The sequence below is a fragment of the Perna viridis genome, chromosome 5 (assembly GCF_037379345.1).
Source record: "Perna viridis isolate PV_CMFRI_1.1 ecotype Kerala chromosome 5, ASM3737934v1, whole genome shotgun sequence".
In the NCBI taxonomy this organism is placed as follows: Eukaryota; Metazoa; Mollusca; class Bivalvia; order Mytilida; family Mytilidae; genus Perna; species Perna viridis.
Window position 1 is genome coordinate 715,062 of NC_142449.1, and position 27,785 is coordinate 742,846.

Consider the following 27,785-nt stretch of genomic DNA (forward strand, 5'->3'; position numbering starts at 1 on the left):
CATAAATCAAGTAAAAATGAAGCCAATTGGTATCATTATGCTAAGTTTTTATAAGTTTTATTCCCAATATTTCCCCCAAATTCTTAAGCGTCAGTCTCTGCAAGAAACAGGCAGTTTGGTGAAACATGGTAAAAAATACTCAATTTAGAAAGTTTAATCGGTCTATTTGCACCATCAGAATAATTAAAAAAAACCAAGATTTTCCATACCACTTCGGTAAATTGAGTTATAATTTCATCGAAATGCACTGTAGATGAACATGTCATGAGCAGGAACCACTTTGTCTAACATTCTTTTAAAAATTTTGAGCAAATTCAGAGGTCCTGAGATCAAATAATGGTCTTTTCAAATTGAAAAGCACTCTTGAATGAAATTGTATTGTCATATTGGCGGGGTTTTGACATGCATATTTCTGAATTTTCCCCATTTTGCTTGATTTTACAAAAACTGACACTAATATGATTTGCAGGTACCCTTATACCTCCCATCTACGAATCATTTTGTCGCAAAAAAGTAATAAAATGAAGCATTTATGTGTTTTTGGTGGCTTTTAAAAAGACATATTTGGATATCACCCGGCAGCCAAACATCTAAGCTTTTTACTGTTACCAGAAAAGTTGCAGTAACACACAGGGCTGTAGAGAAAAATTGGCGAGAACAATTGTTACAATTATTATAAAATCGTAAAAAGGGGAATTTTCTGAATTTTTGATTTTCTTCTACATCACCCGTCATTGTCATTTTTTCTTCATAACGTAGTTCAAACAAGCTTTGTATGACACAATATAATTAAATATTATCTTAGCTTTCAAACAAGCCCAAGTAATTTATATTTGAATTTTTTTTTCAAGTACAAGTAGGTGAAAAATTGGCACCCCTACACCGACCATGAACCAAAATGCTAATTTTTAGCATAAATGATGTAAAAGTACATCAGAGGTAATCCTGTTATCATTATCGATATACTCAATATACTTACTCATTCCAAGCGCTTATTTCTTATTTTCATGGTGACAATAACGACCTTTTCATAAAGAGGGGAATTTTCGGAATTTCATATTTTCTTCCATTTTACCTGTGATGGGCATTTTTTTAAACCGTACTTCTAACAAGCTTTTGTATATTCAAATACATTCATATAACATCTTAGATTTCTAATCAGCCAAAGAAATTCAGAATTTAACTTATTCATTGACATTTAGGCGAAAGAATGGTACCACTACCCCACAAAAATCTGCCCAAAAAATGAAAAGGAAATGGTCGTTTAAAGCATACATAAACTGTACACATAGTCCTTCTGTCCTTTATTATGAAGATCTTTATGTTTCGATCATATTGTCTAGCATAGATGTCTAAATTCTCTGCCTAAATATCCCAAAGACGACAAAATATTAAAAAGAGGAAATTTCAGCATTGCAGATTTTCACGATATTATCAGTATATTGTTTTTTTTTTTTTTTCAAATATCGCAGTTTTATCACGATTTTGTTTGTCTTCACCATCTTGATAGCCTCTAAGGTTTTAAAGAAGCAACTACGCTGAATGATTGACACACCTGAACCTGACACCGTTTCAAAAATGTAACTTAGCACCTAAGATTAATCAAGAGAATCAAGATTCTAGCGGAAATCAAAAGAATATAACCCAGGAACAAAGACCAGACACACAACAAAGAACATAAAATATACAAACAAAGTAACAAAAGAAAATGTGCAACTCAGACTCCACTAAAAACTGGGAGCATGGACCAGGTGCACCGGTAAGGTAATCGTCCTCTGCTTTTCTAGAAACACCCACCGAGTTGCTGATATAAAGTCAAGTCCAGGGTTGACGAAAGAGGAAAGGAAAACTAGGACACGTTGAACAAATCAGTTTTCATGGTGAAGATGGATCCTCGAGTTCATGATGATGACCATGAAACTTTTTTAGTACAGACTTCAATCTTTTAGCAAAATAACCCTGTTCCAGAAGCCTAATTGTAAGTAGTCTAGCACGTTGTTAAAAAAGGGCCAAAAAGGATAAAAATAGGTATTTTTTTTAATTAAAACCCATGTAGAATATTTGTTTTTTCTCCCTATTTTAATTATTCTTTTTTATTGTATTATTTATTAAATCCTGGTAATCAAATGTGTCCGCAAATTTTATTTGTTTTGGACTGTTTTCATGTTATAGGGGGTAAAATTTGGGCAACGCACAAAAAAACCATTTTTTTTATTCTTTGTATGATTTCGATATCTCTCACGGTTTTCGAATTATAAGGGGTCAAAGGGATCACACCCGAAAACATCGGCTTATTTTATAATTGATCCAATTTTAATTTTTTTCATTGAATTTCTCATAAAAATTCCTGCCTGCCTTTTTCACGATTTCATCTCTTCAGGTTTTCGGGTTATAATGTGTCAAAGGAGCCACACCCCAAAACTCGACTTCATTGTTTTTGGTCCGATTTCATTTTTTATTAAATCCCCCAAAAAAATCCTGTCTGCGTTTTTCAATCAGATTTCAGAAATCTTTTAAGGTTTTCTAGTCATAAGGGGTCAAAGGGGCCACACCTAAATAAGTCGACTTTTTTATTTTTGGTCTGATTTTGAAAATTTTTTAATTCAATTTGAAATTATGTGCAATATAGTGTCCAAAACCATTTAATGTGTTCATAATAAATTGTAATTCCTTATGCTTATGTGTATCACAACTAATATTGTGTCCACACTTGCCCCAAGTGTTCAGGGTTCGACCACTGCGATCGTATCATGCTGCGATCGGGGAAGCTTTTTATTGATTGAGGTTTTTAGGAATTTAAGAGTTCCTAAACTTTTTATACCATTCTATCTTACAAATAAATTTTATAAGTTTTCACTCCCACTCATCAACTTAATGGTGATTTTTGGGTACCTGTATACCTCCCATTACCGAATCAATTTGTCGCCAAAGAATATTCTCGGATTCTTTTTCAGTATAAGCCTATATTTGTACCCCACTGGGTCAAAAAGCCAAGACTTTTTTTTACTCAATTGTGTGAGAGCCTAAGCCTTCCGCGGATAGCATGTGAGAATAAACTAAACAAATTTAGATATCATCGTGTAGCCTAGTGTATCAGCTTTACAATGGTACCAAGAAAGTTGCAGTAACACTTATGGTTTTGCGGTAAAATGAAAAAGATATACCCCTACCCCGCCGAAAATTCACTTAAATTGACATATTTTTCAATGTCAAAACCCCTAGAGTATTAATGCTTCAGTAAAAAATGGCTTATATGGTATTTTCTGTTTATTACTATCACAATTTTTACTTCTTGGGTTCTTTTGATGATTTTTAGCGATTTTCGTAGTCAGAATTTATCAAAAAATGCAAAAAATGTGATTTTCAATTTTTCGGTCAAAAGTCACATTAATTCGACTCCACAAGTTATTACTCGACTAAAACGTCTCAAATTTGGTATCATTCGATAGATAATTTAACAAACAGAATTCTCATTCACAGCAAACTGACATTGTAGAACTCATATTTTAGGCATTTATAAGTAAGATAATGATGTTCATAACATATCTGATCAATTAAGGCGCTTACAAATCACTGACAAAATGACAAAAATATTGAAATCCTGCAAGAAATTCCCCTTTTTATTATTTCGTAATCTCTGTGAAAAAGAAAGCGGAGATTTTTAGTTCATGTCCTGGAGAAAATGTTAGAGGTATCTTCATCATGAATGCAAAAAGGGTACATTTGAATTATGTGCAGTTTGTGTATGATATAAACGTTCATTTTCTATCGTATTGGGGCAGTGGGTTATGGGATTAAGGGGTACCATTCCGTCGCCTAAATTTAATAATGCATTGATGCTACATAATTGCATTTAAATATACAAAAGCTTGTTTGATGAACGGTGTTTGAAACTAAATGCCTATTACAGGTGAAATGGAAGAAAATATGCAATTCCAAAAAAATCCCCTTTTTATGAAAATTTATTACTGTTACATTGAATCTGAGAAATAAGCGATTGAAAAGAGTACATATATTGAGTATATCGATAGCTAAAGCAATAGTTCCCAACACGTCTTTTCAATATCGTTTTTATGCTAAAATTTAACATTTTGTTTCATGTTGTGGTAATTTTTCCGAGATATGGGTGCCAATTCTTCACTTAATTGGACTTGAAAAAGTTCAAATATTTATTACTGGAGCTTATTTGAAAGCTTAGACACTATTTAATTGTACTGTATCATACAAAGACTGATATGAACTACGATGTGAAGAAAAATGACTATAACTGTGGATATAGAAAAAATTCAGAAAATTCCCCTTATTTTGATTACAATAATTGTAACCCCTAAAGGAAAATATAAGCGTCTGAATTGATCAGATGTGTTGGATACATCATTATCTTAATTATGAATGCCGAAAATATGAGTATTACCGTGTCAGTATGCTGGAATGAGAATTTTGTTTGATACCGACACAGTTTTCTAGGGATAGGGTTAATATTTTTCACTTTTTTAAATTCTTTTATGAAAATTAGTATTGTACACTCCTCCTATAATAAATACCATAAAATTGAACCTTTCACCAAATTAAAAACATTGTCATAAAGTATTGAATTTTTCCGACGAAAATTTACAAAAAAAACAAAACTCGTTTCGGCAAACAAAATGTTGATGTGCGATCGAAGGTGAACTGGCATACTATATATGTTTAATCATTCCCATGAGCTGAAGGGTTTGCCGATCGATGGGCTTTTAGCGATGGAAATTTATTGGACCGACGCACAGCAGGAAAATGACGGCCGTGTTTTTCATATGGCACTCCTTATTTATATTTATTCCACTTTAAAGATATCGTATATAATTTATGAGATATCTTCTATTTTTAATAAGATATCTTATAAATTTTACAAGATATCTTATTAAATTATGAGATAACTAATAAAGGATAAACTTTATAAGGCATCTTAATCTAACGTTTTTAATATAAGATATCTCATATACTTTATACAGTATACGAAATATCTTATATTAAAACGTTTGATTAAGATACCTTATAAAGAGTAATCAAGGGAACCAAGGTTATAGCGGTAATCAAAAGAATGTAATCCAGGGACAAAGACCAGACATGGAAAACAGACATACACAACAAAGAACATAAAGTAACTAAAACCATACATACAAAGTAACAAAAGCAAATGAGCAACTCGGACTCCATTAAAAACTGGGAGCATGGATCAGGTGCACCGGTAGGGTAAGCGTCCTCTGCTTTTCTACACACACCCGCCGAGTTGCTCATAAAAAGTCAAGTCCGGGGTAGACAAACGAGGAAAGGAAAACTGACCCGTTGAATAAATCGGTTTCATGGTGCAGATGGATACACCATAACGATCCACGAGTTCGTGATGACGACCATAAAACTTCTGTAGTGATGACTTCAATCTTGTAGCAGCATAACCCTGTTCCAGAAGCCTATTTGTTAGAGTTCTAGCGCGATACAAAAAGTCGGCAAGCTCTGGCATAACGTATGAGTTGTGATATGAACACTCCATATGCAGGTGCTGAAGGGATGTTGCCACAGATGAAAGGAAAGTTGACAATTTGAATGAATAGTCATCATGTTTGTCGTAAAGTTTGGTCAATAGTTTTTCTTTACCATCGATTTCTAAGTGTAGGTCAAGATATGAGGCTGACTTCACAGTGTCTGTAGTATCCTTTATCTCAAGTTCTTTGGGGATAGATGCGATGTATCAAATCCCCGAAATTAGAATTGTTTAAAGATAGTACGTCATCTATATAGCGGAAACTGAGATTAAAGGATTTAGCCAAACGATATTCTTATTTTCAGATCAGATCAGCTATAAAGTCAGCCTCACAAGAGTGAAGGAATGGGTCAGCAAGTAATGGAGCACAATTTATTCCCATTGGAATGCCGCCCGTTTGTTGAAAAACACGTCCACTACACTGGACAAATATTCAAAATTCCAGCATTTTGTAAACATCTTCCTCTGTATATGTGTTTATGATATAGCTTATATATTGTATAAGATATCTCATATGTTAATGAGATAAGATACAAGATATATCTGGAACATGGAATAAATATGTATAAATGCATATTTTCACAGCTCAAAAACACAAACGCGATGTATTGTTGCGTAGGATACTTCAAAGAACATTCATGCAAACTCTGAACGACTTCATACATTTAAGCCAATATCTTGAGATATTGGAAACAATCAGATGATTGGCGAAATGATCTTTTAATGGCCTTACATAAGTGTAGGTCAGGACGACTCCTTGAACAGAATACTGCTCATAAAAGACAAAATGAAAATGTTGAACAGCTCTATAAAAGATTTAACTGAGTAGAGTTAAGAAAGAACCCCTTTTAGGAGTAATTAACTGTCCTTGAAAAGGAAAAAAAATGATATTTTTAATTTTTTTGTCACTTGCTTTAAGAACTGTAGCAGATAGGGAAAAGCTTTTAACTGATTGAATTTTTAAAATATAAAACGCGTTCTAGGTGAGTGATTCATCTATTCTTTAGCATTGCCATAACAACTAGTGTATATTTGTAGATCAACGGACAAAAATACAGTGTTATCATTTACCGTTTACTTAAAATGGAGTCCCGCTTTTGGTATCCTTTTTGTAATTGCAATTAGATCACAATTTTGTACGGAAATTACTAAACAGATTGAGGAAATTGTATTATTACAAATCGAAGAGCAATCTGTTTAGAAGGCATTTAAGCAGTCTTCAGTTGCTCAGTATTACCAAATATAGAGAAAAAATACAGAAACTAATTATTAAGCGAGGAAAATAATTCTCACGTAAGATTTGATGTTTCATATTGGTAATTTTCCCAATTGGCACAGATCGAAATGTGAGTAAAATTGGCGTTACTTGTACATCTTGAATTGATGCGAGTGCACGAGTGTATAAGTCTGTTATAGGTGTATCGGAATATATTTAGTTCCACATAAATGCTTTGCATCATATTTCGAAGTAAACAGAACGGATTTCGGGTGAGAGTGAAATCAAAGAGAACTACATGGTCAGATTGATCAGATTTTTTGCATGAGTAATATGGCGGTAAACCACGTGCAGATTGAGTGGATTACACGTTTGAGTGGTAAGACCGTTCAGATAAACAGATTAAGTACAGGAGCGAAATGATGTGAAACCACGGTTAGATCAAACATATTAAAGGTAGGAGTGAAATGACGGGTAATCACGGTCAGATCAAACAGATTAGATGTAGGAGTGAAATGGCGGGTACTCACGATTAGATCAAACATATTAAAGACGGGAAACAACATTTTTAATAAACAGATTAATTGTAAGAGTGAAATGACCTGAAACCACTGTTAGGTCAGACAGGTTAAGTGTAGGAGTGAAATGACGGGAAACCACGGTTAGATCAAACAAATTAACTGTAGGAGCGAAATGACGGGAATCAAGGATTCGATCAAACAGATTAATGGTAGTTGGGTATGACGTGAAACCACACTTAGATCAAACAGATTAAGTGCAGATGTGAAATGACGAGAAACCACGGTCAGATAAAAAAAAGTGTAGATGTGAAATGACGAGGAACCACGGTCAGATCAAACAGTAAAAGGTAGGAGTTAAGTGACGGAAATTCACGGCGAGATCGAACAGATTAAAGGTAGAAGTGAAATGACGGGAAGACACTGTTTGATCAAACAGATTAAGTGTAGGAATGAAACAGATTGATTGTAAGAACGAAATGATGGTAAACCACGGCACGGTTAGATAATACGAATATGCTTTAGGGGTGAAATGATGGGAAATCACTGTTATGTCAGGCAGATTAAGGTTAGGAGTGTAATGACGGTCAGATCAAACAGATTAAAGATAGAGGTGAAATGACGGGAAACACTGTTAGGTCAGATAACTGTAGGAGCGAAATAACGGGAAATCACGGTTAGATCAAACAGTTTAGTTGTAGGAGCGAAATGATACAAAAAATAGCACAGTGGCAACACAGTTCACCAAATAAAATCTAAATTGAATTCGGAATGAACAATGTGAGAAAATGCGTCGGAATACCACGGTCAGATCAAACAGATTAGCTGTAGAAGTGAAATGACGGGTAATCACGGTCAGATCAAACAGATAAAAGGTAGGAGCGAAATGACGGGTAATCACGATCAGATCAAACAGATAAAAGGTAGGAGTGAAATGACGGGTAATCACGGTCCGATCAAGCAGGTAAAAGGTAGGAGCGAAATGACGGGTAATCACGGTTAGATCAAACAGATAAAAGATGGTTAACAACAGTTAGATAAACAGATTAAGGGTAGGAGTGAAATGACGGGTAATCACGGTTAGATCAAACAGATAAAAGACGGGAAACAACAGTTAGATAAACAGATTAAGGGTAGGAGTGAAATGACCGTAATTGATGATCAGATCAAACATATTAAAAGTTGGTGTGGAAGCGGAATAAAGGGAATTCATGGTCAGATCAAACATATTTAGTGTAGGAGCAGAATGACGGGAAACCAGAGATATGTCTGTTTGTTAGATTCATTCTGATAAAGGCCTGCCTACACTTAAGCCCCTTATTTTGGTGGATGCCTAGTGGTGCACAATGCACTTAAGTCCCTTATTTTGGTGGATGCCTAGTGGTGCACAATGCACTTAAGCCCCTTATTTTGGTGGATGCCTAGTGGTGCACAATGCACTTAAGCCCCTTATTTTGGCGGATGCCTAGTGGTGTGCACAAGACACTTAAGCCCCTTATTTTCGCGCATTCGTAATGGTGTTCAATATACTTAAGCCCCTTATTTTGGCTCATATCTAGTGGTGCACAATATACTTAAGCCCAGAGCGGAATTTATTTTGGCGTTTTAGACAGATCGCTAAAATACACCAAAATTAGCACACCGCTAAAATTACCAGCTATACGGTATTTAAATGGGTTATCATGACTTTTTATTTTTACGACAATTTTTTCGAATTTCTTGAACCTTCAAAATGCAAAGATTTAAAACATTGTATTTAATTAAGGAAAATATGTACATATCATATCTGTTTAAGTGCCGTAAACCAGTCCAATTTCAATGAAAATAGAGAAAATTTTCGGAAATGATCTTACTATACATTATTACTAAAAGCTGGTAGATTATTTTAATAGTACTTCTACACGTGTAAAATTTGCTACCCGTGTAGTCATGGTTTACAACTTTTACACATACATCTCTAACTAAAACATTAGTATATTCTAATAGACCATTGTCTTCTCTTGAAAACACACAACAGTTGAATGGCATGTTAACTTGGACAGGTTAATATTTTTGTGGGCACTTTGGAAAGGGTGTGGGTTTGGATGATGCTGGATACTAAAACAATTTAATACAATTTCCATCATACTCAACTACCACCTATCAAGTTGACGGCAATATTTACAAATAAACAGAATACTTCAACAGATTTCTTTTTTATTTTACTAATTGAATTATATGCTTACATCTTCGCAAAAACTTGATTGCAATAGCAGAAAAAATCGTCATAAAACCGACATATCTATTGCGTAAGAAAAATCTAGATTGTTATAACTCTTATAAATTTTCCTCCGAATTTTATACCTATCAATTACACTCATAAAAGTACAGAAACGACAATGTTTATCCTGAACGGATGCAATTATGACTGACATTGACTTTCAGTAGTTACGCTGGAAAAGTAATGACTTGAATAGTACATGACGTGACGGGAAACACTTAATCGGTATTTGCCATCACTCCATTTTATCTACAAACCATACAATCACTCGTATCGCCACAGTAACATCTACCATATACACTTGCATATTGTTCTTTAAAATGTATAAGTGTATTAGTTTGATCAACGTACACAAAGAAAAAAAAAACAGTTGTGTACATCATATTAGAGTATATAGTTTATAGTTATTATCATATAATTGGAAATTGCATTTTCGACATTAATTGTGTAAAGCGCCTTTAACAAACTACAATTTTACGAAAATCATTTACTTAATTCAGTTGTTTTTGTACGTTTTTCTAATGATCTTAAAGTTGTACAGAACGTTTGATACGAGATTTAATGTTCCACCAGTCTTATGTTTCTAACTAGTTACAGAAAGATTTTTTTTATAAAGATACATTGCAGAACCATTGGTTGGAATACACAGCTGTATTATAAGGCCCCTGGAGGCTTCCGGGTTGATCTCTTTATCATCAATTTGAGCATCGAGGTTAATTTTGCAATCTATGTATAAATAAAACAAGGATATAGGTACTTTCATCTGACAGCGATATGTTCAGACAAGAAAAAACACGACCAGAGCACTCAGATGAATCAGCATCTGATTCTATCTTCCTCACTATACAGATAGCTGTGACGATGCTATGTTCCCACCAAATAGATAACAGTGGCGATGCTCCTCTCTGATCAATACACGTTTCTTGTGATTTCTCGAATTGGATTTTAATTTAGCATAAATGAGTCGTAACTTGGATAAAACTCGCTCTTAATTTAAGATGTGAATTCTTTCGCTATTTTATTTGAAATTAATTCAGAGTGAGGTAGTTCTGTAGCTATTTTTCGTTAATGATTGGTTTTCCGTAATACGTTGTCAGAGAAGGAAACAGAGAAATGACGATAGACCATTACGTTGAATGTAAAGTTTGTCACGGTTCATACAGTAACTCTAATCCTTCAATGGCACAGTCACATTTGAATCCAGAAAATATGGTTTCTAGAACGGGATCTTTTCGGGAGGACTGTGAAAAACGTCTGTTGCCTCTTCGATCTGGATCCTTTAGAGACGCCGGAGAGCTCGAGAGAGAAAGGGTTCGGAAGAGACCACCTGCACATTTACGATCAAAACTGAGAAAAGACTCACCTTGTGATTCAAAGGAAAAAGAAATCGCGATAAGAGTATCAGCTTATGAACAGCGTATGAATCGAAGGGGAAGTTTACCTTCTTCCAGCACACCAAATCTACACCAACTTTCTCGTGAAGACCTTCAAGATAATAAAGAACGAACGCATGCAATAAGGAGGGTCAGATCCTTCAAAACAACGTCAAAAGGGATAGTGAATAGAGGCGATTCCTTCAGAAAACGAGGTGATCGAAACACATCAGCAGAGCGCATAAGATATGAGTATACTCCTAGTCCTCGACCGAATCGTCGCGTTCCGCTAGAAGTACAAGTCGAGAAAACACAAAACAATCCGACGGAAGTATCTTACTTCAAGGTTGTAGTGCTAGGATCTACCGGAGTTGGAAAAACTTCAATAACACAACAGTTTATGACGTCTGAATATGTCGCTTTTGATAATTCAGTTGGTATGTATAGTTGTTTATTTTCTGTACATATTATTTTGAAAATTTGCATAAAATATATTTATTTCATGAACTATATATTTTTTGAGGACATTTTGCAAGAAGTTTACATAATTTTCATACAACGTTGATACAGTGTACTATATATTGTTTCAATTATTGGTCAATGATTGGTTCTCACTAGACTAGGAATGTTTTGATTGTGTAAGGTTCATTTTGCGTAACTCTCTTTTTTAGAAGTTATCAGTAGTATTTAATTGAGAGCTAATATCTACTACCCAAGTTCTGACAATTCTGCCTTTTCTGTACAATCAATATTTATATAAAAATATATATAAATCAACAAATTAGCAATTTAAAAACAAGACTGATTTATCACACGTCTTTATTTCCAGCCCAAGGTGAAAAACAAAAGTACTCTATACATTTTTAAAAAAAAATAGTTAAGATTAAGTTTACCATATCAGATAGAAACTTTTTTTAGTACAAACTGTTACTCACAAAATTCAATGTGCAAGTAAAAGTTGCAATAGAGAGAATTAAAGTTCGGGGGAGAGAAACGTTCGTGGGAGAGAAACGTTGGTGATTGTACATTGTACTTGGTTGAAAGGTATTTACTTAAAATCGTTTTTTATAACATTTTTATTACTCCTTCATATGCTATTCTAATTTCTAGGAGTGAAATGTCACATGGGCACGCCGAATTATTATTAAGAACTCTTAACTTGAAAATATCTACTCATACTTTAAGGATAGCTATCGAAGTCTACGAACAACATACCAGAGACTCTACTTACACATTTAAAACTTTACTTCTTAGTAACTCAGAACTTACGATCTCCCTTTAAATGGTTATATATATATATACCTTATCAGTTGCTTATGTGAGCCTTTGATAAAGGTACAATCACCCACAGCGTACGCAATTCAGCTTCTGAATCTGTTTTGATCTTGAACTTTGTGAGTTTTATGCTCATATATGCCTATAAAAGTAATTAAAAAAATAAATGACTGGTTATAATTAGTGGGTGTGTTTCTCAATGATAGTAATGATTTCCCCAAGCTTCTTTGATATTTTATCTTGGTTGATTACTCTTATCAGTGTTGGACATCAGTATTTCCATCAATCGTTGAACTGTCTGTAAGTTCCAATCTTAGATTGTTTATAAAGTTGACAAATATTTTGTCTCATCAACTTTTCCTTTATATGCACTGAATTCTAAGTCTGTCTGTACTTGATCTTCCGATACAATACTACAAGTTTTGCTTTTTAAAGAAGCTTGCCACCTTTGTAGCTTCTTATTTTTATGTTTGAAATATGTCAATGAAAATTCCAGTAAAGATTTGGCATTTTGATTTCTGGATGTTGAACATAATGTTTGTTATGTTTGTTATATGTATACGATTATTCATATCATATTAATGTAAATTTAACTGTTTGAACTATATTATTAGAAGGTAGTGTCAATTTGAAGTTTTAATGTTGTGTTGATATTTAATGTGAAATGCCTGACCTTTGATATGAAGTTCAGTTTTTGACCTTAAATAATATTCACATCTTGTTTTGGTAGTGAACAATCATGCCGTAAGTGACTTGTGTATTTGACCTAATGGGTCATATCATACAAATTTTTTTGAGTCTTATTTCAAGGACATGTATGAAGTCTGGACCTAAAATTTAGTATAGGAGTTATATTTTCTTAAGCTTGACATTATAGCTGCATATTCGACAGCTTATTCTGGATATACCATGTGGTGTTTGTTTACAGTCTTACAAAGTACGTATCATTTTTTAAATTGTAATAAAAAAGATATTTCATAGTTATCATTGATAATGTAACGACTTTAAACATAAAAATATAAAGAATTCGTGATTAAATTTAGATCATTTATATTACACATTTGTTGGCGGGGCTTGGTCCATTTGGATCAATGTCGATCTGTCTTTGACACGTCTTCCCCACAAAGTTCAATATTTATTTTGAATTTTGTGTCTTCTTATTTGAACTTGTATTTTAATTTAACTGTGTTCCTTTCATTTTCACTTATTTTTGGTCATATTTACTGTATTGATTTGACGACTGATTTTACCAATTTTTGATGTTGCCCGTTTGTATTTTAATAAACCGGAAATAATTAACCGTCATGGAAGCTTAAGGTTTGGCGCGGTGTGTCCCAAACCTTCCTGTTTTCTCTTGATCTTGCCACTAGTTATACGGACCTCTCATTTTGGTTTTTCTTTTTGACTTTCACCTAGAGTTGATCAGATTGGTAATTTTGTTATAACCTTTCATTTAAACATGGTTTAGTATATAGCTGATATACCAATGTGTAATTTGCCTCTGTCCCATGAAAAGACTGTTATATTCCTGACTTTCTACGATACAGGTTGTCTTTATCTAGTATTCTAGATCTCTGTAATAACACACTAGTAATGACAAATGACTACCCTTCCATGTTACATTACATTTTTTTCCTATATCATGACGTCATATGATTAGAAATGTTTGCATTTCAAAATAATGCACACCTGCGTTCGCTTTATGTCTGCTTTATTTGAAACACCTGCCCAACCTCTATTAAATAAAATCACCACAGTATTAGTAATTCATAATTTAATCTAAAATAGGTTGTATAATCTAAATGTCTTCTTACAATTCCTTTAAGGTGGTTTCTCATTTTTGCAACTGTCGATAGCTGAAAACAAAGCCATACATTATAATGCTCATATTACAAGTATACTGTAAGCTAAAAAACGTACCCTTTCTTTTGCATTTATGATTTCTAATTAAACATCATTTACAGTTAACTGGCATGTTCAGACAAAAGTTCTCGGGGCTGACCGAGGTTTTAGATTTTATTTTATATGCAACTTTTACTTTATATTAGACGCAGTAATCGATTACTCTGGTCGACGACTGGCTCCGTTGTAAAGGGTAGTTAACTAAATAAATATAAAAAAATATGTATTGAAATAGCCAACCATCATCGGAGAGACTATAACCTTACTTCACTAATTGCCAGGCAGATAACAAGTATATATTAGATATAAAAAATACTAATTGTATTTGGCATTTAATTGATGTACAACAGGACAAAAGAATTCCACTACGGAATTAAACATATTTCTGCCCAGGTTTCAGCTATGTCTTTATGTCTGTGATGGCCTGTTAAGTTGTAAGCAGAACATTTTGCCAATTATTCCTAATAACTAAATTACAAAATAAACAGAGATCTTTAGCTTCTTAATCTGCTACCAAATCCCTCTGAAATTCAGCAAAATTAAAAATAGTTCAGCAAAAATAATTGGCAATGAATTGGTAATTTTACACAAGCTTTTGGCATGCCTCAATCATATAAAACAAAATTTCAAATTAAATGGGGTTTCCAGCCAAAATTACTATGTAGTTGTTATTTTCAACATTTTAAATTCTTTTGAAACTAAATTGAGAAATTACCGATATTTTGTGCTGTTTGAATATTTCAACTAATTAAAAAATATATTCTAATAATCTGTTTCTATGTTCAATCATCTAAAAATAGCACAATGCTTTTTAGCGGTAGGCAACAAAAACGAAGTATGGAGAAGGATGGCGACTGAGTATACATCTAAGTTCAGTCCGATACATGTATATTTATACAGTGAATCTTTAAGTAGCAGTCTTTGTAAGAACCGTGCAAATTTTGTAAAATGTGGTACACTTCATAAAAGGCAACATATTTTTATTTTTGTTATTAAGTTGCTTTATAGGTCTATATATTGAAATGTATAATTATTCATTCCAATCTGCCTGCTCTTAGGAGATAATCCCCATGGAAAATCTAATAGTTTCTATTGAATTTTAGTGTCATTTACTGAGTTATCTCCCTTAATATTGGATTCTACAATACATTCCATATAATTTTTATCTCCTATGAACAAGAGTTGTATGAAAAGCCACATGTTACTTTCTGTTTACTATGACATTTTAAACAAAATATCAAAAATAAAAATATGTAGGTTTTCAAACCACGAATCACATTTTGCATGATTCTTAGCAGGAGTACTACTTGAATTCCGACCCTCATACTTGTTAAGTGAGTCGTTTTAAAAATTCTTCCAGTCATTCTTTAAAATTCTGCCCCTCATACTTGTTTAGTGGGTATTTAAATTCTGCTCGTTTTACTTGTTTAGTGAATCTTTAAATTGTGTCCGTTACACTTGCTTTAAGCATTTTTTTTCAATTCTGTCCGTCATACTTGTATAGTGAGTCTTTCAATTCTACCCATTATACTTATTTAGTGAGTCTATAAATTCTGTTCGTCATACCTGTTTAGAGAGTATTTAACTTCTACCCACCATACTTGATTAGTGAGTCTTTATAAGTCTTTGAATCCTCTACAAAATATTTGTTTAGTGAGTCTTGAATGAGTCTTTCAATTCTGTCCGTCATACCTGTTTAGAGAGTATTTAAATTCTACCCACCATACTTGTTTAGTGAGTTTTTATAAGTCTTTGAATTCTGTCCGAAATATTTGTTTAGTGAGTCTTTAGTGTCTTCAAATTCTGTCGGTCATACTTGTTAAGTGAGTCTTTCATTTCTGCCCCTTATACATGTTTGATGAGTCTTTAAATGCATCAAAAACGATTACGACCCCCTCCGGGTCACAGGCTTTACAATCCTCATTCTAAGTTACAGGCTTTTCGATCTCCCCTCTGAGTCACAGGTTATACGATTCCCTCTCTGAGTCACAGGCTTTACAATTCCCTCTCTGACTCACAGGTTTCCCCCTCCCCGTCTGAGTCACAGGCTTTCTGATTCCCCCTATGAGTCACAGGTTTTACGACTTCCCAACTGAGTCACATGCTTTACGATTCCCTTTCAGAGTCATATGCTTAATGATTATCTATCTGAGTTACAGGTTTTACGATTACCTATCTGAGTTACAGGGTTTACGATTCCTGCTCTTTGTCCCTTGCCACGAGGTTTTCTGCAACAAACTTTTGTTGACGTGTTGACGTTTCGCACAGCTTTAATCTGTTGTTATCTGTTGTTGACAAATTTAAAAGCCAAAGAACGAATTACTGTTTTTTTCTAGTTTAAGAAACTGAGCTAGTAGAATATATGAATGTTTTGAGATTTTTTCAGATCAAGACGAGGATAATGCGGTTGTTCCTGTACTGTTGAACGGAGATGAATCAACTCTTGAATTTTTAGATTCCAGAGAGTACGAGGTAATTATTGTATATTTTATTTAAGAGGTGTAATGTTATATTACCAATATTATCCTTCACAGTACTCTATTTCTTTGTAGAAGAAAACGCAGTATCTCTTGCTACCATTTAATATCAGTTTGTTTTGCGAGACATAACTGCAGTGGAAGGTAGAAAGTGGTATATCTCCTATGCAGTATACCTGCACAATGTATGGTAATCATATGTTCGTTCAACCTCAACGCAAGTTATTTTATTACCGATAACACAGTGTGTGTAAGACAGAACATTAATATTTGACTTTGTTCCAAACGACTGTCATTTGATAAGTATTTATACCAATGTTTTACAGGGAGATAGCAGGGTATGAACCATTATCAAGCTCTAACACACATTCACTGAGCCTTCTGTAATGATAAAAAATTCACCAGCCTTTTCATAAAATTATCAGATTTTGTCAGAGCATACATTGTAAAATTCAAAAGATTCAATAAATCATGGTGTGAGTTTAAGAGATATACTGTAAGATGTTTGACACGCTTTGAAAACTTGTGTAATACATATTGTTTTCATAGTGTTTAATTGACTTACCATTAACCGTTAACTTTACACATAACTTCAGCTGCAGTGGCAGTAAATCATTTGCCTGTATATTGAACCTGTCAAAAACACGAAATCATTACGTCGGTCCTGTTGACCGATTGATGAACTAAGGCAGTTAATGTATTAAGTCATAATCCGGGTTCTATACTCTATCCTATATATTGGTTATGACGATCTTATTCAGTTTCTTCAGGAATGTAGGCAGGTTGTTTCGAGAACTTATTAACCAATTTCAAATAATATTCAAAAACAGTTAACCGCAATCTTGGGTGTTGCCTGGAAGTGTTAAAACAAACACTTAGAGTTGATATGTGGCATCATGGAGTTGTCTTCGTCCGTAAACACTTTAACAGTCATTTTGGTCAATCACGGTCTCTAACCACAAAAGGTAGGTCGGTATTGATTTTTGGGGTTGTTGTCCCAACCGAACTGGAAATAGGGGCCACGAATATTAATTTTATAAAATTTAACTGTAAAACTGAAGTTTAAGGGTATGGATCTCTATGACACTGTACCAGAATATTCTTTACCAAAAAGATCAGCCTGGAATCTATTTTTGTAGTTATGGTTTGGGACTGAAACAAGCATTTTCTTTGTCATCCAAACAATTGCATGAGTAAAAGCGTATATGGATCAGTATGAAATTGTTCTATATTTCAACCACAAAGAATGATTTTGATTGAATTTCGGGGTTAAAACTCTTACTGTTTAGGACTAGGGAATTAGAATAAAGCATTTTATAAACTAAAGTATATGTGTATTGATCTATCTAAAATTGTATCACGAGTTTCCATACCACCAAAGTCAGACTTAGATTGGATTGATTTTAGGGGTTCCCACGAATGAACATTTTTTTAACAAAAATTTGAGTGAAAGTATTTGAATCTCTACACAATTTTACAACTAAGTTCCATACAGGAAGGTTTTGGCGGATCCAAATTATTTATTGATTGCCCTTACCTTCAATGATTATTGACTGCCCTGACCTTCAGTAATTTATTGATTGCCCTGACCTTCAATGATTTATTGACTGCCCTAACCGTCAATGATTTATTGGTTGCCCTGACCTTCAATGATTTATTGATTGCCCTTACCTTCAATGATTTATTGACTACCCTTACCTTCAAGAAGGTTATTGATTGCCCTGACCTTCAATGATTTATTGACTGCCCTTACCTTCAAGGAGGTTATTGATTGCCCTGACCTTCAATGATGTATTGACTGCCCTGACTTCCAATGATTTATTGATTGCCCTGACCTTCAAAGATTTATTGATTGCCCTTAGCTTCAAGGAGATTATTTATTGCCCTGACCTTCAATGATTTATTGATTGCCCTTACCTTCAATGATTTATTGACTGCCCTTACCTTCAAGGAGATTATTGATTGCCCTGACCTTCAATGATTTATTGACTGCCCAGACCTTCAATGATTTATTGATTGCCCTGTCTTCCAATGATTTATTGATAGCCCTGACCTTCGATGATTGATTGACTGCCCAGATCTTCAATGATTTATTGATTGCCCTGTTTTCCAATGATTTATTGATTGCCCTGACCTTCAATGATTTATTGATTGCCCTGTCTTCCAATGATTTATTGATTGCCCGGACCTTCAATGATTTACTGATTGCCCTTATCTTCAATGATTTATTGAATGCCCTGACCTTCAATGATTTATTGATTGCCCTTATCTTCAATGATTTATTGATTGCCCTGTCTTCCAATGATTTATTGATTGCCCTGACCTTCAATGATTTACTGATTGCCCTTTTCTTCAATGATTTATTGATTGCCCTGACCTTCAATGATTTACTGATTGCCCTTATCTTCAAGATGATTATTGCTAAAGAGGGATCAGCATTTTGTTAAACTTCGTATAAATTGTATATTTCTTATGTCTTACAGCGAACATTGAAGTTCTTTGTCTTTATTCCAGTTAAAGCTGTATCAATATTCTGTCAATTCCTAGTTTATTTATACATATTTTATTGCAAATAAAGCAGTAGGATTGGACACAAGTGAAATCCCACTTATGAAGTCCTCTATAGATACAATTGATAACTGGTAGTTAGAGTATGATTTCATGATATACATAATTCGATATTATAGTATGTACAAGTAAGGCAAACAATATATAAAACAAAGATAAAGCTTTAAGTAAAGGGGAGTGTGTATATGAAGGAAGGAAATAAAGAGGAAGATTCCTGTTCCAGCAAAGCTCTATGTGGTCACATCAAGCTGCTCCCTATAAAGCATTTTATTCCAAGTTTTGTTGTGTCGAGGTCTTTTATGGCGTGCTTGTTATTCATTAAGTTTGTTCAGGAAGCGAATAACAATTGTTTATTACAGTAACAGACCGATCAATTTGACTGAATATACTGTTAGTGAAATTGCCATTTTAGATTTACATGCTTACTGCTTTCTTGTTCACTTGTATCTTCTGAGTTTAAGTATTGGAAATAATTTAGTAAGATGTAGTTTTTCCAATATTAACTAATCAACGTAAAACATGTGTTATGTTGTTTTAAAGGTTAGTAGATACAGAACAAAATCTCTGGTTCCTTCGTATCACATATTTTATGTATTACAGATAAATTTAGAGAATGTGCAGGCTGATGCCTATCTAGTTGTCTTCTCCATTGCACATAGAGATACGTTTGATGTCTCCTTAGATCTCTTGTCAGAGCTGAGAATGGACTTGGGTACAGATAGACCTATAGTTCTGGTGGGAAATAAACTGGATCTGGTTCGGAAACGTAAAGTTAAAACTGAAGGTATATGTACATGTGTAAAATGTTATAGCACGCAATTAAAGAGAAAGTTATACAGAAACACGAGTTTAAATTAGATCTATAATACAGCATTCGTCGTAACATCGAATTTCATGGAATAATATCTAAAATGACAACTTGTATCAATTTAAATCTACCTGAAGGTTTCCACTGTAAAAATTTATACCTGTATAGTATTTGAGGATTTGTCGTCACCAATATCCAATACAGTTATCTCATTTAATACTGTGAGCAAACTCTCAAAAGGGACCAAATCGGCTTTATTTGTAGTCATCCACACATAATTAACTTTCTCCATGTATATTTACATAGGTTTTAAGTTTCATTAAAATCTAACATGCAGTTTATACATGTAACACATGAGAATTAGTATTGACACTTTTTATCTTTATCTTATCCACTTATAATACTAAAACTGAGCGATGTGTAACACCCAAACTGTCCATCATTACACTGGCAGATAAAGTTGATCTGTTATTTTTGGGAGAGAAGTCGTATCTTATATTTATGTGCACACCTGCCGTTTTCTACTCAATTACAATAATACATACACGTTTTCTACCTCCGTCTTGTAACCATTAACTGTGTTATTACACCCCGACATCTCCCGTATATCGTAATTATAAGATGATCTCAGATTACAATCAATTATCGAATGGGATCCTAATACCATCATTGCCACTTAAAAATAGGGAACAAAATAGATTTTAAACTTGCTACTTCTCTAAACTACATTTTAAAAAGTTAATTGATTGCGTGCTTTCCAGCGATAACAAACCTACTATAGTTGCCTGGTAATTGTTGTGAGAGAGTCTGAGTTATTCAATGATTTTTTTAACTCTCGGTCTAGAGAACAGATTGTTCACAGATCATTTCAATATAATTTCAGAAGCACAAGACTCAGCTTCAATGTATGATGCCAGATATATGGAGGTTTCTGCTGGAATCAACCATAACATCGATGAACTTCTAGTGGGAATTCTGGCTTTAATAAAACACAAATTAGATCCATCCCTTCCACAACCTACGTTACGTGTGGAGAACAAAAAGGAAACAGGAACATCCAAAATGCAACTGAGAGGACCAATTAATTTCTTAAGTAGAATGTTTCAATTAGCTAAGGAGAAATTGACATCTAGTAGGAAGAAGAAATAAAATGTTGCCTTGGCCTATTAATATTATTGTTGTTTTAATTACTGTGCCAAATTATTTTTTTTGTTTATTAAAAAATAGAAAATGAGCTTGTATATTATTCTGGAGTTATCTGTGAGGTCCATGTTTTTATCGAAATATAATAATGATAATATAGAACTGGGTAGATGCATAAGTATTTCCAGACAACAGCTAAACAAGACCCACTTCAACAACTATATAGGATGTAGTGCGAAGCGTCAAATATCGAGAAAAAACATTGCTTTACTGCACTGTGCATAAAACGTTTAAAGCTATGGGACTCAGCTTTTCATTTGCTTTTTGTTATAGTAATCATCTGTTTAAAATAAGACTTACTTTAAGCATTTATCTACACTTATATTTATAGAAGAAAACATATATAACCAAAGGAATGAAGCACAGATGGGACCATGCTGCATACTCACCAGTTTTACTGCAGTATAAATAGAGAAAAATATAATTGATATTCATCAGCCAAGTTCGAATGTCAATCTTTTCATTACTAATCATCATAGATTTTTTGGTGTGTGAACATGGTCTTTTGTCGTATTTTATAATTTGTTTTGGACAATGGAACTGTCTTGATCAATGTAACTTGAATTATACTTGTTAACGCCTATCTTAAGTTGTACGTCAAGATTTCATCAGTGTTAACGATAAGTAAAATATCATTAAAGACAAATCAACGCACGACTTAATAGATTCTTAACCTTAAACATAACTCCTCAGACGGTGACTCCAATGCTTCCGAAAGGATACGACATTCGGAAAGTATTGATATTCTGTAGTATTGTCACTATAATTGTGAAAAGAATATATATGGTAATCACGCACCAATCGTTCCATTAGTATGGTAACTGATTTAGATTGCCGTCACAATAACTACCACATTTCCGACAGTACTTGCGTACAATATCATTAAATGTCTTGTACAAATTAAATATATAGTAAGTGCTGTTCAGTCATACCTTACATGTGTGTTGATTTTTTTCAAACTATAATCTTTCAATGCAACAGATGTACAACTACAAAAATACGCAATGCATTTCAAAATTTTTGGAACCTCAATATTCCCATTTTATGTCAGAATGTCTGATTTTGTCAGGGTGACAAACTCTTATTTTCAGCAACAGCTGCATATGTGTCTAGAGTCCCTCTTATGAAGCCTGTCAGATAGAAAATAATATTAACACAGAATCAGGGTGGTTTATTATTGTTCGATTATCTAAATGCCAGACACGATTTAACAGAATACAAAGTTTTCAATTGACCTTTTGATGAACTTCGGTGTAAAAAAAAAAAAGAAGGTCCACAAGAAAACAGATTAAACTCTAGTCGTATAAATTGTAACAGTATAGGACTCCTACTCCTAAACACTGCAACGGTTCGGAACTTCGGGACTTCGGGACTCCTGCTCCTATACAATACAACGGTTTGGGACTCCTACTCCTATACAGTACAACGGTTTGGGACTCCTGCTCCTATACAATACAACGGTTTGGGACTCCCACTCCTATACACTGCAACGGTTTGGGACTCCTACTCCTATATACTGCAACGGTTGGAATTCCTATACACTACGACGGTTTAGGAACCCTACTCCTATACATAACAACAGTTTTGGACACCTACTTCTATACAATAGAACGGTTTGGGACTCTTACCCCTATACAGTACAACGGTTTGGGACTCCTACTCCTATACACTGCAACGGTTCGGGACTCTTACTCATATACACTGCAACGGTTTGGAACTTTTACTCCTATACAATGCAGCGGTTTCTGACTCCTACTCCTTTACACTAAGTCTTAACTAGTATACAATAAGGAAACATGACCTCCGTCATTCACTAGCTGATGATACCTCTGGGTCCGAGGGTCAATCTAACGATGAAACAAGCACAAATTAACTGATCACTGAGGTTTTCTGCCAGAGTTATATCAGCCCGGCGACACAAGCACAAATCAACTAGATCACTGAGATTTCCTACCAGAGTTGTATCAGCCTGGTGACACAAGCACAAATCAACTAGATACCTGAGGTTTCCTACCAGAGTTGTATCAGCCCGGCCACACAAGCACAAATCAACTAGATCACTGAGGTTTCCTACCAGAGTTATATCAGCCCGGCGACACAAGCACAAATCAACTAGATCCCTGAGGTTCAATACCATATTGTATACATCTGGGGACAAAAGCTCAAATCAACTAAATTACTGAGGTTCAACACCAGATTGTACCCACCTGGTGATACAACCGCAAATCAACTAGATCACTGAGGTTCAATACCAAATTGCACCCATTCGATGATACAAGCGCATATCAACTAGATCACCGAGGTTCCACACCAGATGGTATCCACACAGTGACTCGAGCAAATTAACTAGATTACTGAGGTTCCATACCAGAATGTACCCACTTTGCTGGTGAAACTAGCGCAAATCAACTAGATCAATGTCTGAGGTTCAATACCAGAGTTGTATCCACCCGGATGATACAAGGGCAAATCAACTAGATCACTTAGGTGTCGTAACAGATTGAACCCACCCAATGATACAAGCAAATCAACTAGATTACTGAGGTCTAATACAAGATTATACACACTCGATGATACAAACCGTCTGAGGTTCAATACGTATTTGTACCCAACCGATGATACAAGTGTAAATCAACTAAATTACTGATGTTCCACATAGCTGGTGATACAATAGTACAAGCGCAAATCAGTTCGATAACTAAGGTTTCATACCAGATTATACCACCCGGTGATACAAGCGCATATCAACTAGATCACTGTCCGAGGTTCCATACCATATTGTACACATCCAGTGATACAAGTGCAAATCAACTAGATCACTTCGGTTCCAAACGAGTTTATACCCATCTGATGATACACACGCAAATGAACAAGATTACTGAGGTTCACTGCCAGACTTATCCTGCCGGTGGATACAAGCTCAAATTGACTAGATCCCTGAGGTTCCATACTAGATTGAGCCCACTCGGTGATACAAACTCAAATCAACTTGATCACTGTCTGAGGTTCGATAATAGATTGTACCACCCGGTGATACAAGCAAATCAACTAGATTACTGAAGTCCATACCAGATTGTACTCACTTAACTGGTGATACAAACGCAAATCAACTAGATCATTGTCTGAGGTGCAATACGAGATTGTACCCACCCGGTGATACAAGCGCAAATCAAAAATATCACTGAGGTTCAATACCAGATTGTACCCACTTGGTGATGCAAGCGCAAATCAACTTAATCGCCGAGGTTTTTTTTCCAGAGTTGTACTCATACGGCTTTACAAACAAATCAACTATATTACTGAGGTTCCGTACAAGATTTATCCAAATGCCAATATAAGTGCAAATCAGCTAGATCACTATCTGAGGTTCAATACTAGATTGTATGCCGTGAAAGACTGTGCAAGAAAATGGATAAAACGAGAACAAGAAGACATTGATTCTCTGTCAGAATGGGTAAAGGCTGTGAGATCTTTAATTTTGAAACGTATGAAAGTTTTAAGTAGGTCAATAAGTGTCAATGCTAAATCAGTTTTCAAAGACCCGGATGTAGCAAAAACATAGTCTACTATACAAGAAAAATATGTTGTTGTACCAGCAGACCAAGCTTAAAACGACATTGTTTTTGTCTGCAAAACGCATTATATCTAATGTTTATTATCAGAGGTAGACGAAAAAAATAATAACACTATTAAGACATATACTGCTACCCTGCAATAAGGATAACAACCCAGCACTACTCCAATTCATAGTCAAGTCCACACTCTGCAATAAGGGTAACAACAAAGCACTACTCCAATTCATAGTCAAGTCCACACTCTGCAATAAGGATAACAACCCAGCACTACTCCAATTCATAGTCAAGTCCACACTCTGCAATAAGGGTAACAACAAAGCACTACTCCAATTCATAGTCAAGTCCACACTCTGCAATAAGGATAACAACCCAGCACTACTCCAATTCATAGTCAAGTCCACACTCTGCAATAAGGGTAACAACCCAGCACTACTCCAATTCATAGTCAAGTCCACACTCTGCAATAAGGGTAACAACCCAGCACTACTCCAATTCATAGTCAAGTCCACACTCTGCAATAAGGGTAACAACCCATCACTACTCCAATTCATAGTCAAGTCCACACTCTGCAATAAGGGTAACAACAAAATTACCCAGCACTACTCCAATTCATAGTCAAGTCCACACTCTGCAATAAGGATAACAACCCAGCACTACTCCAATTCATAGTCAAGTCCACACTCTGCAATAAGGGTAACAACAAAGCACTACTCCAATTCATAGTCAAGTCCACACTCTGCAATAAGGGTAACAACCCAGCACTACTCCAATTCATAGTCAAGTCCACACTCTGCAATAAGGGTAACAACAAAGCACTACTCCAATTCATAGTCAAGTCCACACTCTGCAATAAGGGTAACAACCCAGCACTACTCTAATTCATAGTCAAGTCCACACTCTGCAATAAGGGTAACAACAAAGCACTACTCCAATTCATAGTCAAGTCCACACTCTGCAATAAGGGTAACAACAAAGCACTACTCCAATTCATAGTCAAGTCCACACTCTGCAATAAGGGTAACAACAAAGCACTACTCCAATTCATAGTCAAGTCCACACTCTGCAATAAGGGTAACAACCCAGCACTACTCCAATTCATAGTCAAGTCCACACTCTGCAATAAGGGTAACAACAAAATTACCCAGCACTACTCCAATTCATAGTCAAGTCCACACTCTGCAATAAGGATAACAACCCAGCACTACTCCAATTCATAGTCAAGTCCACACTCTGCAATAAGGGTAACAACAAAGCACTACTCCAATTCATAGTCAAGTCCACACTCTGCAATAAGGGTAACAACAAAATTACCCAGCACTACTCCAATTCATAGTCAAGTCCACACTCTGCAATAAGGGTAACAACAAAGCACTACTCCAATTCATAGTCAAGTCCACACTCTGCAATAAACAACAAAATTACCCAGCACTACTCCAATTCATAGTCAAGTCCAAAATAAATCAGGCGAAATAGATGTTATACCACCGCAGCAGCTGTTACCGCAGTGATCCTAACTTGGTACAAGCGCTTCAAAGGAAATGATGGGTTAGGTTTAGGTTTTACAGCGCGCTAAACCTCCCTCTTCCATAGCGGCGTGACTATACAAGTGATTATTAAAAAGCATTTGCATGCTATGGTCATAATCGGTAAATCAGCGGTCACATCAGCACAAAGAACAAAAAACCAATCATCCAACATTACTTATTGTTTTAGAAGAAACTGAGTATTTTCTAACATAGGACTGATATCTAAAAAAGAATTTGGTAAGAGACCTTTTAAGACGCTTTTCCTAATACCCCTGATTCAGTAGTCTGTTACGCAGATATTTATGGCGTTCAAGGAAATCTTGAGTTAGTACTTGCTCTAGTGTAGCAAATCAGTTGTGAAATATAGACACTACATGCAGGAGATGAAGGTATATTGTAGCAAAGATAAGGAAAATTTATGATATTAAAATTAAAGTCGTCTCTTTTATCATAAATCTTAGTGATGAGACGACCACTGTTAAATTCGAAATGTAAGTCCAAATAAGATGCAGAACAGGCTGTTTCTATAGTCTCCTTTATCTCGAGCTCTGGTTGATATATTGACAGTAACCATTTACCAAAAGAAGTGTTGTTGATGGGCAATACATCATCAATATATCTGTTTGTAAAGTTAAAGGATTTAGCATCTTTTAAATTTTTATTCTTTACGAGGTTCTGAAGAAACTCAGTCTCGTATGAATGTAAAAACAAATCGGCTAAAAGAGGTTAGTGCCTATTGGAATCACAAATTTTTGCTGAAAAAAGCTCCTTCAAATGTGACAAATATGTTATCAATGAGGAAATTAAGCATATCGTAAACCTGCTTTTTGGTAGCACACTTTGCCGTTCTGCGATGTTTTATTAGAAAAAAAAACAACATTATTTTTTGAAACAGCAAAAGATTTACGAATAAGGCCTTTCAAACGAGATTACAATTTATCATGTGATCACGCAGTGCAAGGAAGAGATAGTGTCTATGCTATCCTCTTTTGGCCTCTCTACCAAAGACAATGATAGTGACCTATCGTCTATGTACTGGATTCCTAAACTCGAGAAAATGGATAAAACGAGAACAAGAAGACATTGATTCTCTGTCGGAGTGGTTGAAGGCCGTGAGGTCTTTAATTTTGAAACGAATGAAAGTTTTAAAGTGCCAAGGCTACATCAGTTTTCAAAGGCCCCGATGTAGCAAAAACATTGTCTACTATACATGACAGATATGTTGTCGTACCAGCAGACAAAGCCCAAGACAACATTGTTTTTGTCTGCAAAACGTTTTATATCCAATGTTTATTATCAGAGGTAGACGTAGAAAATAATAGCAGTGATAAGACCTACACTGCTACCACTCTCTCCAAAGAAGAGATTGTGGAAAACCATAAATCTGTGCTATCCTCTTTTGGTCTCTCTACCAAGGACGATGATTGTGATTTACCGTCTATGTACTGGATTCCTAAACTTCACAAGAATCCATACAAACAACGTTTCATAGTTGGATCTGCAAAATGTACCACCAAACCTCTTTCAAAACTTTTAAGGTCTATACTCACAGCTGTCAAAGGT

The 27,785-nt window shown here is 34.8% G+C and overlaps 1 protein-coding gene across 1 annotated transcript; it reads left to right on the forward strand.

The window, feature by feature from the left end:
- Positions 1-6,914: 6,914 nt before the first annotated feature.
- On the forward strand, positions 6,915-21,152 carry LOC148615516 (uncharacterized). The gene is made up of 5 exons (XM_088581788.1): positions 6,915-7,009; positions 10,132-11,325; positions 16,452-16,537; positions 19,711-19,894; positions 20,802-21,152. Exons 2-5 carry the CDS (start codon positions 10,629-10,631, stop codon positions 21,065-21,067), a joined length of 1,233 nt encoding a protein of 410 aa, XP_088437914.1. The 5' UTR covers positions 6,915-7,009; positions 10,132-10,628; the 3' UTR covers positions 21,068-21,152.
- Positions 21,153-27,785: the final 6,633 nt, after the last annotated feature.